Here is a 17,500-nt window from a genome sequence, read left to right on the forward strand (position 1 = left end):
GAGTAGATTGGGAGAGTGCATGGAGGAGAAAGAGCATGATTTAGGTACGAAGGAGGAGGAGAAGGAGGAGGAGGAGCGTGTATGAAGGAGAGGTGAAGAGGAAAAAGGAGGAGCTCTGCATATATAGAAGTGGAGGAAAAGAAGAATATATTTGCAAGGAGGAGGAGGAGGAATACAGTGGAAATTTGTGGAGAAGGAGAAAGATTGCAAGGATATGAAGGAGGAAGAAGAGGAGGAGGAAACTAAAATAAATAACCGCGGAAACGAAGAGCAGGAGAAAGAGGAGAGAGAAAGCTAAGAAGAGATGGAGGAGAAGGAAATAAACGAATAAAGGTAAAATAGAGAGAAAGAGAGAGAGAGAGAGAGAGAGAGAGAGAGAGAGAGAGAGAGAGAGAGAGAGAGATAGGAAGCTTTCAATAACAGCTTACATGGCAGCTTGGAGGCGGAAAAGCTTAAGGTGAGGGTGAGCGAAGGGGAAAAAATACTATTGCTAAGGTACAGTTTTCCTATTTCCTTCTTTTCTTCAGAATTTCCTGCTTTTATTGTCCTTCAGACCTGCTTTTCTCTATATTTTCCTTATTTTCCTACTTATCTTATTTGTTCCCTCTTTTTATTTTCTCTTCCTGTTTTATTTTCTTATTATTTTCCTTTGTTTTCTTATTGTCTTGGGATTTTTCATTTTATTTTATCCTCTAATCTTCTTTTTTATCTTTATTTTCCCATTTTCCTTATTTTTCCTCTGAATTTTCTTTATTTATCCTGTAGCACGGTCCTGTCTTCTTTTTTCCCAATTTTCTACCTTATATCTCACGAACCTCCTCTGTTTTCCTTGTTCTAATATCAAGTTTTTTTTTTTTTTCCTTTCCTTTCCTAATAGATCCTCATTGTTTCCCACCAGTACCTTTCTGCTAGGCCTGAGTAGCTACTTCCCCCTTGTTTATCTTACCTGGTCTGCTTACCTGTTACCTGCACGTCACTGGATAATTGGAATGTTGTCAAGGCGTCAGGTGAGAGAAAGATGAAAAAAGGCGAAAGGAAACAACAAGTGATCAATATTCTGCTATATTTCTCATATTTTTTTTTTACTCTCTCTCTCTCTCTCTCTCTCTCTCTCTCTCTCTCTCTCTCTCTCTCTCTCGCTCTCACATTCCCCCCCCCCTCCAGCTCCTTCCAACTCTCCACATAACACCAGGAACACATATACACACGAACACAACAAGATCGAATCGCTTTACACAACACATCTTGACTTACTGGGAGATTCAGTAACGTTTGTTTGACATTAGTTACTCTTAGTACGCTCGTATTTACACAGGTCAAGTTTATATACTGTTACTGGGTGCTAAGTCACTATGATAAAAGTACTTAAGTGTTCTCGCGTGTGGTTCAAACGAGTGCTATTCTCTTTGTAGTCATAGTAATAGTAGTGATAGTAGTAGTAGTAGTAGTAGTAGTAGTAGTAGTAGTAGTAGTAGTAGTAGTAGTATCGTTTAGTCTTTCTCTTCATTATATTTGTCACTGTCTTTCGATCAGTTTATGTTTATTATTACCATTAGTTTCATTATTATTATCATTATTATTATTATTATTATTATTATTATTATTATTATTATTATTATTATTATTATTATTACTATTATTATTACATTGTTACACGCTCAATGACTCTACTGTATTAGTAGTAGTATCAATAGTAGTAGTAGTAGTAGTAGTAGTAGTAGTAGTAGTAGTAGTAGTAGTAGTAGTAGTAGTAGTAGTAGTAGAGGAGGAGAGGAGGAGGAGGAGGATGAAGAAGAGGAAGAGAAGGAAATAACAGTAATAGTATAAAGAAATGTTAATAGTAATAGAAGAACGAAGAAGAGAAGGAAGAGAAGCATATGCAGTAGAAGTGGTAGAGCAATAGTAGTAGTAGTAGTAGTAGTAGTAGTAGTAGTAGTAGTAGTAGTAGTAGTGACTATTGTCTGATACAACACTGATGAGATAATAATATGCATCTACATGAACACTGAGAAACAAGTGACGGCTGCAGTTCTCGACGCTCGGGGGAAGGTGAAACTTGCCTGCTCTACTGTGACGCTCTATAGATGACGTGCTCTAGTATAATCACCGTAACTACCCCTACAATACAGTATCGTGGCTAAGGTACAGCAGGGACCTCTCTCTAGTACAAGAACCAAGCTTTAGTACCTAGATGGGGTGAATAATACAGTAACACTAGAGTCCTCACGAATACTTGGTACTTAAAGGGGTATCTGACAATCAAGGCTGCAGAATGTTAACCTATAATCTAGTATTTGCTCTCGCCAACGTCTTTTACGGCATCTTTAGGCTGTCTGAGTACTGGAAAGATCGACTGGGATGTAAATAATAGTTCCAGGGAGTGATAAACAAGTTGCTGGGACGTTCAAGGAGTAAGGAAAGGCTGTAGCGGAGTTGGTTTGGTTGAGTAATGTAACCTTTTGTCCCATCTCGGTCAATTCCAGTCTCTCCCGCCGCACCCTGGCAAGTCTCACCCGAGGGTCTGCACCGCCAACACACTGAACGTAACGTGCGCCTCGAGACAGAACAGCGACGAGACAAGTAGACCGTATTCTTAAACACTGCACCACACCTCCACTACATTCAAAAGGCTCTAGTTCAGGTTATACGAGTTTTTAATGGTGTTTTTTATGCTTCTGGTGAGAGATTGATGAGATTTTTTATGCTTTTAGCAAGGAAAACTGTCGTAAGAATCCTGCTGATCATCTCTGTGGCCTTTTGAAATAGTCGTGGCAAGAGAGTGAAGCATTTCAGAACCCCGGCCAGTAGTGGTGAAGGAAAACCATATCTTAAACACGACAAGACATTCACGTTTAAAACTTTGTCTCCACACATCGTAGTCTTATTGAAAAAAGGCACAACACTCTATAAACAATGTTATTATTGTTATTCTTGTTCTTCTTCACCAGTTGGGTTCACGAGGGAGAGCCACAGGGACAGAGGGCGGAGTATTGCCACCGGGGGAGGGAACATAGAGGAATTGCTACGAGAACACAAAAATAGAACCTCATGAACTTGTATCTGTCAGACAATGAATCTCCATGAAGCTTCAAATCCTAAGACCTTTGCCACTTGATTTGCTCCCTCAGTACCTGCACATTTATCACCTGTAATATAAGGACCCTAGCCAGGTGTAACATTTGGAACCACTCCGAGAAGAGGTATTTTCTATGGCTAGTTACCCTAGTTACAAGGAGGCTCGAAATTGTAATCAGTAACAGAGAACTCCTTACACCAGGTAATCTGAACACCAAAAACAGGTACTTTCAAATAAAAAAACTTGGGATTTCCAGACACTTGTTACCCTAGTTACAAGAAGCCTTCATATTGGAATTAGACCATTATTGGGCAGTTTACTTCTTGCACCTGGTAATCTCAAGAGCACCAGAAACATAATGATTCCTAAGTCGTTATCCAAGTGCCTGGTGCCTTCAGAGAGCGATTAGGCCAGTACTTGGTAGTTAGCGCCTTGTACTGTTGTTATAGGCTTAAACTCTCACAGGAACAGATAATGAAGGGAAGTGAGAGGAGAGAGTGAGAGTGAGAGGTAACGCGGGATCACTACTTGTAACAGGGAGTGAGAGGCAGAACATGACCAGGGAGTGAGAGGCAGAGCATGGCCAGGGAGTGAGAGGCAGAGCATGGCCAGGGAGTGAGAGGCAGAACATGGCCGCCTTTGGTAACTCGGAAACGTGAGAAAGGAAGGGAATAAAAGTAAGATGAAAATGTGAAGTAGTAAAACAGTGATGGCAGTTGTGCACACTCCACGCCTCACTATTGTCACTCTCACTCCCTTCCGCTCCTCACGCCCGCCCTCTCACTCAGGCTTCCCACGGGCAGTCTCAGCTTAACTCCTGACCTGTCTTTCAAAGGATCGTAGGATGAGGAGTCTTTGGCAATACAGATCCTCCTTCGATCCTACGTGAAGGGGAGTTGGAGGTGGAGGTGAAGTCAAGAGGCTTACACACACACACACACACACACACACACACACACACACACACACACACACACACACACACACACACACACCACGTAACAATAATCTGGACAGACTATTACCACAAACACCAACAAAAAACATACTATTTCCTGCAGGTTATAGAATTAGACTCCACATAAAATATATATATATGTATACGTAGACACCGAACAATAGTTAGTTAGTTAGATTTTTTTTAATATCCTTCTTTACTCATCATACATATATGTGCATGTATAATATTGCTCTTGTTATATAAATGATATTGACAAAATTCAACAATACATATGCTATAATTGTAATCTCTTTCTCTTTACACCACATATGAGTTACTCTTTGAAGAACAGCGACGACGTGGGCTGGGGAAACGTGAATGAAGAACAGATAGGTAACGGTAGAAATATAACAAATGCTTAGATAACGATAGGGCGAGAAGTATGGTGACACATTAATCACTCCGTAAAGAACAGTGACGATTTGGGCCGAAGAAGCGTTACGTAAGTGAAAAACAAATCTTTATAGAAGAAGTAGAGGTAACAAATGTTGGGAGAAAAGAAACGTAACGTGGAAAAGAAACATAATAGAAATACCAAGAATAAAAGCTTAGAGTAAACTCGTTGAATTGTCAAAAAATGCTAGGATACCGACATAAATATAAGAAAACAGTTCTCAGCAGGAATATTGATAACAAACGTTGAGATAAAGTTACATGAATCAAAGAAAAACACTCAAGAGGAAGATAACAAACTTGTATAACCTTGGACATTATAACAAGTGTCATGAAAAAAAGTCTGAACAAGTTAAGGAGGAGAAGAAACGCTCCCTCGGGAAACAATAAGCGGGAAACAGTACTAATGATAACAGGAGAAAGCCTTTCCTAATGTAATACTATTCTGAAGGGTGGCTAAAGACGCGGCATTAATAAGAGTCACTCGCCGCCACGCCCTTGTGAGCATTCCCTTACTTCTCTACTAGTTAATTTGGTGTCTCTTATATCACACTTTGCTTTTCTTTTCTATTTTTTTTTCGAGTAGTTTTGATTGACATGATACCCGCCTCACCTAATGATTTCAGTGATTCTTCCATAATATAAGTGTTAATTTGGTGTCTTTTCGTATCATATTTCCCATTTTTTTCTGATTGATATGTTTACACCTGTTGATTCTGATGATTTTCCCAGTACAGGTGCGCTGATGACGCCAGGAACCCATGAAAACATAACCAGGTATCACTAATTGTCGTAGGAATGTAGCCCACCAGGTGCTTGATCAATTAACCTGCTCCGTGTCACCTCAGTCTCCACGCGACCTGCACTGACCTTTGACCCTAACCCTTCCTCCCTGACCTGACCATAACCTGACCCACCCTCACGCAGATCACCACGTCAACAAAACACGAACTCATTCACCAAGACTTGAGTAATTGTATGTAATTCGCCCACTGTGAGTAATGATAACTAGGTTTCAACAAAAATACTTTCGTTACGCACTAGATAACACCGACACTTACACTTACGTACGTACATTACTGTTTTATTCAAAGAAAAAATATATATGTATCCATTATAACCATCTAAATGATATCATCGGCGCCACACGTTTTCTCTCTCTCCTTTTCTCCTCGTCACGACATCTATGTACAGACTCCTACACACAACACTACAAGCATCTACAAAACATTTATGTACTCTTAATAAAAACTGGGGGTCGTTCGGAATGTGGTTCAGATGCAGCGTGGAAAAATAAAAGGGAGAGGGTGTATAGCTGCTCTTGATCCTGATCTTTGAAACGTCCTTTCTTTCTTCGCGTCCTTTCTAAAGTCCTTTATAAATTTAAACGAATTGTAAATGTCAATAGAACCATGTCAAGCTGCTCGCGTCGTGTCCGGCCAGCTGAGTGATGCACCGCGATGGGAAACAAGCAGCCAATCAGAGAAGAGCGATTCTTTAACGTCAGAACTTGATGGCCGCCAGAAGACCAGAGGCAGCATTCATAAACCCTTCGTTTTTTCACCAGGATTGCTTTCAAAGGCCACAGAGAGAATTAGTTGTATTTCCAAGGTTGTTTTACCTATTGGTAATGCTGAATGTTCGTTAAACTGTTAGTAGAATGATGAAAACCTCAATAATTTCTGCAGCACGTTGAAAATAGACGTGGTAAGACGAGGACTATTTTTAAAAGCCACAGAGAATTAGCTGTGTTTTCAAGGATGTTTTTTGTCACTGATGATATACAATACTTGTTAAACTACTAAAAGAACCACGAAAACACTTCTGAAAACCTCAGTGCAATCTCCCAGACCACACTGAAAGCAATAGTGATGAGAAGCTAGGAGTTTGAGAATACGACCCCCGGCCAATCACGCAGAGGCAAAAATCAACAAAACAACTCAATGTTAAGGACACTCGCACACTCAACACACTCAGGAAACACACTCTCTCTCTCTCTCTCTCTCTCTCTCTGTCTGTCTTTTTCTCTACACCCACCGACGTTTAAATTCTGAAGCACATCGACCAGTGTGAAGTCAGCCGGTTTGTCCTCGCGGTAAATATATCACAACCATGAAAATCGTAGAGCCCCGAGTCTTTTCTGCCATCCCTGCCCCCGCCTGCCGCCTCCGCCAGCCACCAACACGAGCCAAACAAAAAACGGAGGAATTAAGTAAACGGAAAACTAGAGTCAAGATTTTAATTCACTTTTTTTTTTTAGTGTAAAGAGAGAAAATATCCAAGTTTTATTAGGTGTAGAGGGAGCTCATCTGTAAGTCAGTGAGGTGTGAGTTATAAAGTTTGTAGGAGGAGGGGGAGAACGAGGACGAAGACGAGAAATAAGAGGAGGAATGTCAAACGAATACATGCTTTTCAAAATTCAGAAAACTTGTAAATAACTGAGAGAGAGTGAGACAGGGAGAGCATAGCATCGCCCACTGGAGTAAGAGTGAGCAAGAGAGATGGATGCCTTTCGCTTTTCTGTTAGGCGTTACTCGTGGGCAGCGCTTTTTGGGGGTGGCAGAGGAAGGTTATAGAATGACAGGTAACGGGAAGGGGGGAGTGAAAAAGAGTGTGTACAAGTGTCAGGGAATCAGGACAACCTTTGGGGACGTATGAGAGACGTGAAGGGCGTGAGGGGCGTGAGCAGCCTGGGAAAGTGAATTTGTGTGGGTAGAACAACGTGGGAAGCCCCTGGGGAGGTCAAAAAGATTATAGGGGAGAACAGGTTGGGGAGGAATGCGGGATGGGTGATGGGTGACTGACGAGGACTGGCGGGGACTGGCGGGGACTGCTTCTCCCTGTGGGCGTATCAACACACACCATATACACAGTGGCACTCGTGAGAGAATTTATGTATGCGCACGCACATACAAACACACACACACACACACACACACACACACACACACACACACACACACACACACACACATACACACACATACACTCACGTACACGTACATGTAGGTATGATTCCTTGGTGTGTGCACTCCAGAATAGCCCAACACTCGAGAACAACAACAACAACAACATTAACAGCGATCAGGAAACAGCTAAGAATCACACGTAACGTCCCAGCCAGCAGGCCGGCGAGGCGGGAACATGGCGCCAATGTAAGACTCGCGGTAAATCATCCCACGCACAATTTACACCCCACATAAAACAAATCATAAAAATACACGGAAATAAATGTTCAAGAAACGTGACTTACCAGAGAAACAAAGGTGGTGGAAACACTGGGAGCGGCGTCAGGTGGTGTGGGAATGTGGCGCCGAGCAGGACAACAAAACAGTGCCTCGGTGCCTGGTGATGCTTCCCAGGCAACAGGAACAGAACAAGGGCACCACACGACGCACGAAACCCACTCACGACTCACCACTCACGCTGACATCAAGAAAACACTGAGTAAAGAAACACCCGCTGACATCCTGGAGCCAATCAGCGCCCGCGGAGACTCGAGCACTGATGTCAGCTGAGGGACACGCGGGCAGATGGGAGTCTCGCCTCTAACAGCTATTTTTTATGGTTTTCCACTATTTTATATTATTGCTGGTGATCCTACGCTCTACGCTTCAGGCTGCCACTCGCCACGGCTCACCATTAACAAAATAGGAGTACTGAAGGTTTTATTTGGTCCATCCTAAGCAGTGATTTCCCACGTAAACATCTCCACATTCCTCCACTTTGGTCTGGCGCTCATCTCCGGGTCGTCGCCCCGCGGGTCGAGGCGTGAGTCACTGGTGGTCACTACGCTGTGCTTCGCTGTGGCTCCAGTCTGTTATACACAAGGTGATTGAAGGTGCGTCCCTCTTAGCTGGCGAGGGGCGGCGGCTGCTGGTCCTGGCGATACAAGGTCCACAATTGGCACGTGAACAGGACCTTACCTGAGCGAGGGGGAGTGACGAGTCCTCTTTGTTTGACCTTCACTTTGTCCTGTGGTGTCAGTGAAGCCACGTATCATCATCGTTGTGGTTCCACGTATTCGCTAGAGTGGTTCAAAGATCGATGTGCTGTAGTGGTGTACTTCTCTCACTCTTCGACCCTCGCGGCGATTCCAGTTAGCGGAGGGTGAGCAAAACACTTGTGCCTTGAGGGAGGACCCCCACACGACGCCAGTCCAAGCAACCCTGCTAGACTGAGGTATTCCCGCAGCCGGAGGGGAACAGCGCGGCAGGCCTCTCTCTTTCTCTCTCAGAATCTGTCTCTCTTTCTCCTCTGCAATGCGATGCTCTAGAGACCAGGACAGTCACCAAGCGGTCGGCAACACCACGAATTCTCACTAGAAAACACCTACATATCTGTCTACAAAAATAACCGACGGGCACGTAGTAGTACTAGGCACACACTTACATCGCATAATTGAAAATCCTAAAGGGGGAGGGAAAGGCGATGAGGTAAAGGATGAAAAAAAGAACCTCCAGGAAAACAAAGGAGATGTAACGCAAGGAACCGCACATGTATAAAAACAAGACTGCAGAATGAGATTGGATAAAGTCGAGCGTCACCTGTCCTTCCCCCTTGACAAGCTGACTACCACGCTTGAGTCTGACATCACTACAAGACCTACAGCTCAAGTGGGACTCCTGGGATCCTCAAGGGGCTAAAACGCGGCTCTGCGCTAAGCCTCCCATACACCGTGACTCCTGAACCCGGGGAGTCTTGTAGAGCAGTTCAGAAGACTAGTGGAGATCCTGGAAGGTCAGGGATCAATAGAGTGACCTCGGGGACAAGGGGCGTGCGGGGGTCGTCTCAGGGGAGCGTCAGAGAGCCGGAGTGCTGAGGTCAACTCCGGCTTGTTTACTTGTTTCACAGCTTCGTCTGGTCGTGCTTCTTAGGGGAGGTGATGGCGGGAGGGGAAATGATCTCCCCAACTAGACGCTTCTTCACCTTCCCGTCGGCAGTGGTGGTGGTGGGAGCTGGGATATCCTCATCGCTGTCTGACCCAAGAGTAAGAGCGGGATTGATGCGTCCGTTCATCTCCCCCGTGGCGTTGTACTTCACCACGGTGTGACAAGCCATCATGGTCATTTCTCCCTCCTGCGGGTCGCCAACCTGCTGCACGTCGTCGGGGATGTTGACAACGCAACGCAGCACGTCGTATTTAGGTGGAAGGCGGCCCGTCTCAAACACCCACTTGGAGAACATGGAGGCGCTGACCAGGAACAGACCGGAGAGGACCATGGCCAGGGTACGGAAGGGGAAGAGCTGTGTCCCTGTGGCCTCGTCATACCAAGGGTACCTAAGAATTGAGAGGAAGGAAAGAAGGAAAGATAGAGTGAAGGAATGGAGTAGGGTGAAGTGCAGAAAGGAAGAAGGGCAAAGGGACATCGGATGAAAGGTAATGAAAGAATAGGGAAGGTAAGAAATTAAGGAAAAAGATAAAAAAGAAAGAAAGAGTAGTAAAAGTGCGTGAGTGAAAAGAATACGAAAGACAGAAAGAAAAAAAACGAAAAGAAAATAAGGAAAGCAGAAAGAAAGATGGGAAGAAGAAAGGACACAGAAACGTAAATAAGATCGTAAATCAAGTCATACCCACAACCCACAATCTCCATTATTTCTATTGATCCTTGAGAGATGAACACACACCACGCAACAAACATTCAGATCTTGCCGTCCTTAACCCAACCTATTATTTCCACACTGTCTTAACTCACTCCTCCCTCTCTTATCTTCCCTCTCTGGTACCTTAACTCTGTTCTCTCCCTCTGATGTTTTTTTAGCTACTTTCACTGAGTTCTTTGTCTCGCCACCAGGGTCCTCAAGATAACCCTTTCACGACACTGACCCTTGAACCTCTCACTCTCACTCTCACTCTCGCTCTCACTCTCTCTCTATCACCCACGCTCTTCACTCTTACGCTCCTTGTACCCTCTTGTCCTTCACCCTCCTTACTCCAGCCCAAACTCACGCTTAACGCTGGAATGTCAATAATTGATTTCCCTTTATGAATTCTGCGTATTCCGTCATCTTTCCTCCTACTCCAACACAAACACAGCACTTATTCATCTGTACCCATGAAATTTTACTTATTCAGCCTACCAATATAGTGAAAATCTGGCTTATTTGTAGCTTGAATGTCATTAATTGATTTCCCTTTATGAATTCTGCGTATTCTATCATCATTCTTCCTACTCAACTAAACCCATGGAAGTTGACTTATTTAACCTATCAAATTCTTGAAAATCTGGCTTATTTTTTAGCTTAAATATTAATAATTGATTTTTTAAAGAATTTTGCATACAACCCAACCACTCACTCAACTAAATCCATGAAAGTTCACTTATCTAACCTACCAAACGCATGAAATCTGGCTTATTTGCAGCTGGAATGCCTGTAATAGATTTTTCTTCGAGATTTCTGCTTATTCCTTCATCCTTCCTTTACTCCAGTCCAAATTCAAGCACTTATCCTCCTAAACCCGTTGCACAAGGCTTTCTTCTTCCTCTCACCCCTACTCTGCCTAACTCCCCAATGCAAGAATTAATTAACCAGTACTCTCAATCATTCATACCTTTCTCTGGTAAACTCTGGAACTTCCTACGTGCTTCTGTATTTCCAACTTCCTATGACTGAATTTCATTTAAGAGGGAGGTTTCGAGACATTTATCCCATTTTTTTAAACTTTTTTTTTTACTAATTTTCGGACCTGCTGGGGAACTAGTAACTAAATGGACCCTTTTTTTCGCTTTATGTTGCCCTTGAACAGCTTTCCCCTTATATAAAAAAAACACCATGACATCTAATTTTCTTGACCTCCCCAACCTACAACTAACTTACTTGATGATAGCTGGAATGCCAATGATAGACTCCCCTCCAAGGATTCGAACGAAGATCCCCAAAATGTAGGCCCCCAGTGAGCCGTACAGGTTGCAGTGGTTCTTGAAATGCACCACCATTAGGAGCTGGGGGAACAGAATCACGTAGACCAAATCCGACGAGAGGTACCTGTGCGTTGGGAGAAGAAATGATACCTGGTGTTAGTAAAGGTTAATTTCCACGTGTGCTTTATCTTGTTCTTGATCTTGTTTGGTGTTGTGAACTGTGCTTGTGTGTTTTAGTATCTGTTATGAAAAAATGTATTGGATTAATGACTTTTTGAGTGTGTTTAATCTTGTTCTTGATCGTGTTAGACGTTGTGGTATATTTTATGTGTACTGGTTGGTATTGTTAATGAAAAATAATAAATTGATGAGTAAGAAAAGATTGGAATGGTTTGAAAGATATGGGACGGTAAAAATGCTTGGTAAAATCGCTGAAATTAGAAAGGAAATGATGAAAGACAGAAAATGTGAATAAATAGAAAAAAAAACAATAATAGAATAGAATAAAAATGATAGACACTGCAAATATGAGTAAGACCTCAAATGGAAAAAAAATAAAGAAAAAGAAACTGAGAAGATTAGAAAAGTGAGAGACTGAAAGAAAATAAGAGTAGCTGGGAAAAAAAAAAAAAGCAGTACGAGGCAGGAAAAAAAGTTAAGAGTCGGGTAGAAGATTGATAGTGAGTGAATGGGATCAAACACTCACCACAGCCCGTAGATGGAAGGAATGGTGAGGGCGAGGGTGGTGGCCAGGAACCCGACGAAGAAGATGGCAACCCGCATCACCCACAGCACCTCAGTCTCGCTCGCCTGCGTCAGAAAGAGAGAGAGAGAGAGAGAGAGAGAGAGAGAGAGAGAGAGAGAGAGAGAGAGAGTTTGTTATATTATTGATTAGCCAACTTATACTTAAACTGAAAGAGTGAAAAGTTGAATCTATCCGTACGTTTGGTGAAAATACTGAAATATGTGGAAAAAAATAAATACGCCTCATAAAATTTAAAGAATGATCATAAATAAAAAAAAAAAAAGATAAATAGATAAATAAAACAGACAACAGAAAATGTCAATGACTCAGCAAATTATGACAAAACAAGAAAAAGTTAATCTGAAGAACAACAAATAAACGCAAGCTAAAAAAAAAGTATAAAAACATAAAAAAGATTGACAAAAAGATAAATACATAGAAAGAACGAAGAAAAAGAACACAACACGAGCTAAGACACATCAGAAAGTCACAATCACTCACATTCTGCCTGAAAATAAGCTTCCAAATATTCCTGGAGAACATGGAAGCTGCGGAGAGCACTGAGGAGTCTGCGGAGCTCATGACAGCAGCGGAGATGGCGCCGAGACCCACGAAGGACACGAAGGGAGGAGTAAGGTGCTGGATGACCAAAGGCAGAATCATGGCGGTGTGGTTACTCGAGATGCACGTTTCCACAACCTCGCATTCCAGTGTTGTTTGGTTCCAGTCTGCAGGGAAAGAGAGAGAGAGAAGGGAGAGGTAGAGTGTTATATTTAGGTGTGTGAGTGGAGGTAGCGTGAATTAGTTAGGTTCATTTTATGCTAGAGGGGGAGCTGGCCAAGAGCGACAAAAAATGAAAAAAAAAGGGCCCACTTGATTGCCAGTTCCCTTAAAGATAATAAGAGTTAGCCAAAAGTCTGGGGCAAATGTCTTGAATTAGTGTAAAGTTAGGTTAGCGTAGGTAAGGTTGGATGTGTCCAGGTAGTGTGAAGATTAGGTTAGATTAGATGAGGTGAAGTTAGGTTAGGTGTGAAGACAGTGTAAATTGTGCAAGAGAGGAAGTATGAGTGTGTGGTAGTGTGAAGTAAAAGTACAGACGAGTAATGTAGAAAATAAGGAGTGACTAGTAGAGATCTGAGTGTGTGAAGTTAGTGGTTTGAAAGAGTGACTGTCAAGAGTGAAAGTAAGTGCAAAGCAGTGAAGTAAAGGAATAAACACGGAAGGAGAGAGTGGCGTGTGGCTGGAATGGAGTGATAAAGAAGCGAATGAAAGGAGTAAACGAAAGAACAGGTAAAGAAAGTGAAAAGTCATTACAAGAGAGAGAGAAAAAAAATGTACAAATTATAGGAAATACTAAGATGATTATGAAATGGAAGATAAATTTAAAGTAAGAAGATATGGAACAGTGAAGATAAACAAAAAAAAATGGTGGATAGGAATAAGGAAAATTGAGAGAAAAAAATATAGTTAAATGACACGAATCATATTAAAGATAATGAAGATACTGGGTAAACTTAAAGTAGATGATAGGAAACAATGAAGATAAAGAAAAGAGCAAGACAAATAAGAAAACAGAGTGAGAAAAAGGAAAATCATGAAAAAGACAAAAATACAATAAGAATTTAATCAAGAAGACTCGCGCCTCTCATGTCACCAAAACTTTCACCATCTCCTCCTCCTTCCCTCCCTCCTTTCCTCTTCCTCCTTTTTCCCTCTCCCTCCTTCCTTAATATAGCACCGTCCCTAAACGTGGCACTCTTCCTTCCTCTCCTCTTCCCTCCTTCTCTCCACTATTTCTTCCTTTCAAAACTCCTTCCTTTTACTCCTCTCTCTCCTATATCAGTCCCTTCCTTATCCCTTTCCTCTTAATACCTTTCCTCCTCTCCTTTTCTTTCTCCAATTTCCTTCCCTTCCTAGTTTCTTTTTAATTCCTTTCCTTTCCACTTTTCTCCTTCCCCCTATCTCTTTGTTTCTTTCTTCCTAATACCTCCCATCCTCTCATTTCCTACCACCAATCCTCCTCTCTCTAACCCAGCCCAAGTCTTCCTGTTCCTTCCCATCCTCCACGTGGCACTGCTGACTCACCCGTGACCTTCGCAATGGCACCAATGATGACGGGGGGCACTGCCATAATGAGGCACCCGAAGGCAGCCACGTAGGACAGTACCTGCGCCTTATGTCCCGACTTGCTGGACAGGACACGCTGGAAATACACCTGGAAAGCAGAAGAACATCCCCTAAAATACCTGGAGGACATAAAAGACACAAGAACACAGAAATTAATCAGTCTAGTGCGTGGGACTGAATGTTTTTGTACCGTCTCCCAGTTTTGTATGTATTTCCTGTTGTTTATTTGGTTTCCTCTATTTCTTATTCAACCTCTTCAGTACATGACGCGTTTTCATATCCATTCTGGTTGCTATTTGGTGATTTTATACAGCTTCAGAAACTTATGTAGGGATTGAAATATTGAAGACTCTGGTTATTAATCTTCTCATCTCCATAGATCCTCTCTAATGTAAATAAGATGTCTAAATATACCCAAAACTCGGGTAGAAAAGCGTCCTAGTACTGAAGGAGTTCATTTGCCCTCAAGGAAGAAGGAAGAGGAAAGCAAACAATACCAGAGAGAGTTCTAACCTGCCAGGGGATGCCGCCGAACACCAGCAGGAGGCAGTAGTCGAAGTAGAGTCCCAGATCTGAGTTGTCCACCTCCCCAATCCAGTCCTTCTCCGTTCCGATCACGTCCCCTACCGCAGGATGGTTCCAGGCGAAGGGAATGCACAGCCACTAGGGATTGAAGGGAGCGAAATGTCCTTCACAGATCCTACGGTGTCTTAAAGGATATAGAAATCTTAACTTTCCTTCTATGAGTAAATGAATATGCGTAAACTCCAAAGCTATATTTGACAACTAAGAAAGAGACTAATGCAATAATGTTCTGTCTGTGTCTTGCGTGATTTAAAGAATGAAGGGTTTTTATTTCTAGGCTACGAATGAGCTGAAATTTGTCGTAGTTTTAGTCTGTAATCTCACAGGCAATAATTGACAGCTTATGAAGTGACTGACTGAATAATTTTAATCTTTCCCTGCCTGTTACTTCATTTTTATTTCCTAAACTGCCCTAAATTACTCAAATGAAGTGTTAAATGTTATTAATATTCGAAGAGTCAACAGACGCTTAGAACTGACTGCATTTATGGTTTATTAAGCTTTTTTTTGGTTAGAATCATTGTTTTAAGTAAAAATATGCTGTTAGTAAAGGTATTTTCAGTAGCGTTAGTGCAGCGAAGTGCCTGGAGATTAACTGCAATCCTTGGTCATGTTTTGCTTGAGAATGACTAACGTTGTGTGATGTGAATCTTTAAAACTGAGATAATGAAGCACCGATGAAGAAAGAGCAATAAAAAAAACACCTACTTTGGAGAGAAGTGTGTACAGTGCTTTATTGGCTCTGCACACACACACACACACACACACACACACACACACACACACACACACACACATCCCTGCAAAACCAAGAAGCAGATTAAGAGGACTAAGAGAACATGCTTGTCAGAACGTGTCGACACATGTCAGAACATCAATTTGACTCAAAACAGGAACTAGAGCCTAAAATTTTTTCATGCAGTTATTTAACACTTAACATTTTATACTTACCTCTCCAGCTGCTACCTCCTGCTCTCCCTCACACTCTGGGCTTTAAGTGTGTAAGTGTATAATGAACACTTAGCACTATTACGCAGCTAAGATGAGGGAATAATAGTAAAAATGCAAGGAAATAGTGTCACTTATCAAATTATTCAGTCATTTTGTAGAATACGAAGAACTGTTATTTAGCACATATGGAAACGTGAACACACACACACACACACACACACACACACACACACACACACACGGCCGTCACTGCTCCCTCCATTCTTTACACAGCGTTGCATGTTCTCTAAATATTTCATGGTATATTGTATGTAGGAGAGTCTTGGGACCGAGAGAGAGAGAGAGAGAGAGAGAGAGAGAGAGAGAGAGAGAGAGAGAGAGAGAGAGAGAGAGAGAGAGAGAGAGAGAGAGAGAGAGAGAGAGAGAGAGAGAGAGAGAGAGAGAGAGAGAGAGAGACTACTTTTATTTCATGTGTATATTTAAGTTCAAAGTTATTTTACATGGCTATTTACTTTTTTTATGCAGAACACGAGTGAAAAGTGACCATTTAAACTGAAAAAATGTCAGAGAGAGAGAGAGAGAGAGAGAGAGAGAGAGAGAACACACCCAACCAGGTCACGCGGCTGTACATGTAAAAGGTCAGAGTTCATCAACATATTCCCTTCAACACTTCACTTCCTGGCAGCGTTTTTTCATTATTATTTTTCTTTTTTGCTTCTGTCTTTTTGCTCTTTTGAAATAGTATTGATCGCCTGCTGGTGTCTGCTGAGTTTACCTGCGTACCTGCTGCTTCACCTTAACCCACCTCTCCCTTACGTCTTGCGTGTATAAAGGGTACCTGGGCAGAAATGTAGCTTTTGTATTATAGGTAGCAGATTCTTATTACTGAAGTTGCTGGTGTATTCCTTCGTACTATATAGACAGCAAGTTATATACGATCTTTTTCATCTTTTTTTTATTTATTTATTTATTTACTGAGGTATTTAATTTTCTTTCTTTTTTTTTTTTTTGCCCAGAACACGTTTTGCTCCCATTAATCTAACACTTAACCTGATTGTAATAGAGTTATCCCATCATTAAATACAACATATCCAGTGACCCGCACCTGGTCTGAGCCGCCTCGCCCTTCTTTCCACGTGTGTGTTGTCTAATCACCTTCATTAGGGCGCATTTAACTCAAACACTGAGGAAAGAAGACCCTGGAGGAAAAAGACAAAGAAAAATACCTGCTTCTCATTAGCGAGACACCAGACTTTTCCTTATTTTCTCTTTATTTTCCAGTAGTTTTTCGCGCCTAGAGGGAAAACGCGTCATGCCTTTATTTTTTCCCTTTAGTGAGTGAATCTAAGCACACCTGAGGCTAATTAAGGCAGACAGGTGAGTGTCGGAGGGGAAGATACGCTACCTGTGCTGTTTGGTTTTCATTCATACCTGACTCGATCCTTGCTTTTTGCTCTTCACCTGGCTTGCTCTGCCTCTCCTGTAGCTTTTGTGGGAGGAAGTACAGAGGGAGGAATTATGGGTATGTTTGTGTGGTATATTCCATTCTTTACTTATGTGTATGATTAAATCTGGGAGGAAAATATAAGGAGGAAAATGATCATACTACTCTGTTAATGCATTTTCTATTTATCTTTTTTTTATGTATTCGATTCGTCCTCTGTTTTATGAAGATAGTATAGAAAGAATTTTCCGAGCGTATTTGTTTTGTATTCATCTTGTTTCATATGTTATTAACCTCTTCCGTACGATGACGCGTT

The 17,500-nt window shown here is 42.0% G+C and overlaps 1 protein-coding gene across 3 annotated transcripts in view; it reads right to left on the reverse strand.

The window, feature by feature from the left end:
• Positions 1–4,158: 4,158 nt before the first annotated feature.
• LOC123510646 (high-affinity choline transporter 1-like) overlaps positions 4,159–17,500 on the reverse strand; it is a 53,689-nt gene continuing 40,347 nt past the window's right edge. For all 3 annotated transcript variants that reach the window (XM_045265965.1, XM_045265964.1, XM_045265966.1), the window contains exons 6-11: positions 14,718–14,867; positions 14,163–14,292; positions 12,579–12,805; positions 12,039–12,142; positions 11,289–11,456; positions 4,159–9,750 (exon numbers count right to left, since the gene is read on the reverse strand). In XM_045265965.1, coding sequence (XP_045121900.1) covers positions 9,318–9,750; positions 11,289–11,456; positions 12,039–12,142; positions 12,579–12,805; positions 14,163–14,292; positions 14,718–14,867 — 1,212 coding nt within the window. In that variant the 3' untranslated portion in view covers positions 4,159–9,317. The remainder of the gene's footprint in view (positions 9,751–11,288; positions 11,457–12,038; positions 12,143–12,578; positions 12,806–14,162; positions 14,293–14,717; positions 14,868–17,500) is intronic.

The sequence above is a fragment of the Portunus trituberculatus genome, chromosome 29, assembly GCF_017591435.1.
Source record: "Portunus trituberculatus isolate SZX2019 chromosome 29, ASM1759143v1, whole genome shotgun sequence".
Lineage (NCBI taxonomy): Eukaryota > Metazoa > Arthropoda > Malacostraca > Decapoda > Portunidae > Portunus > Portunus trituberculatus.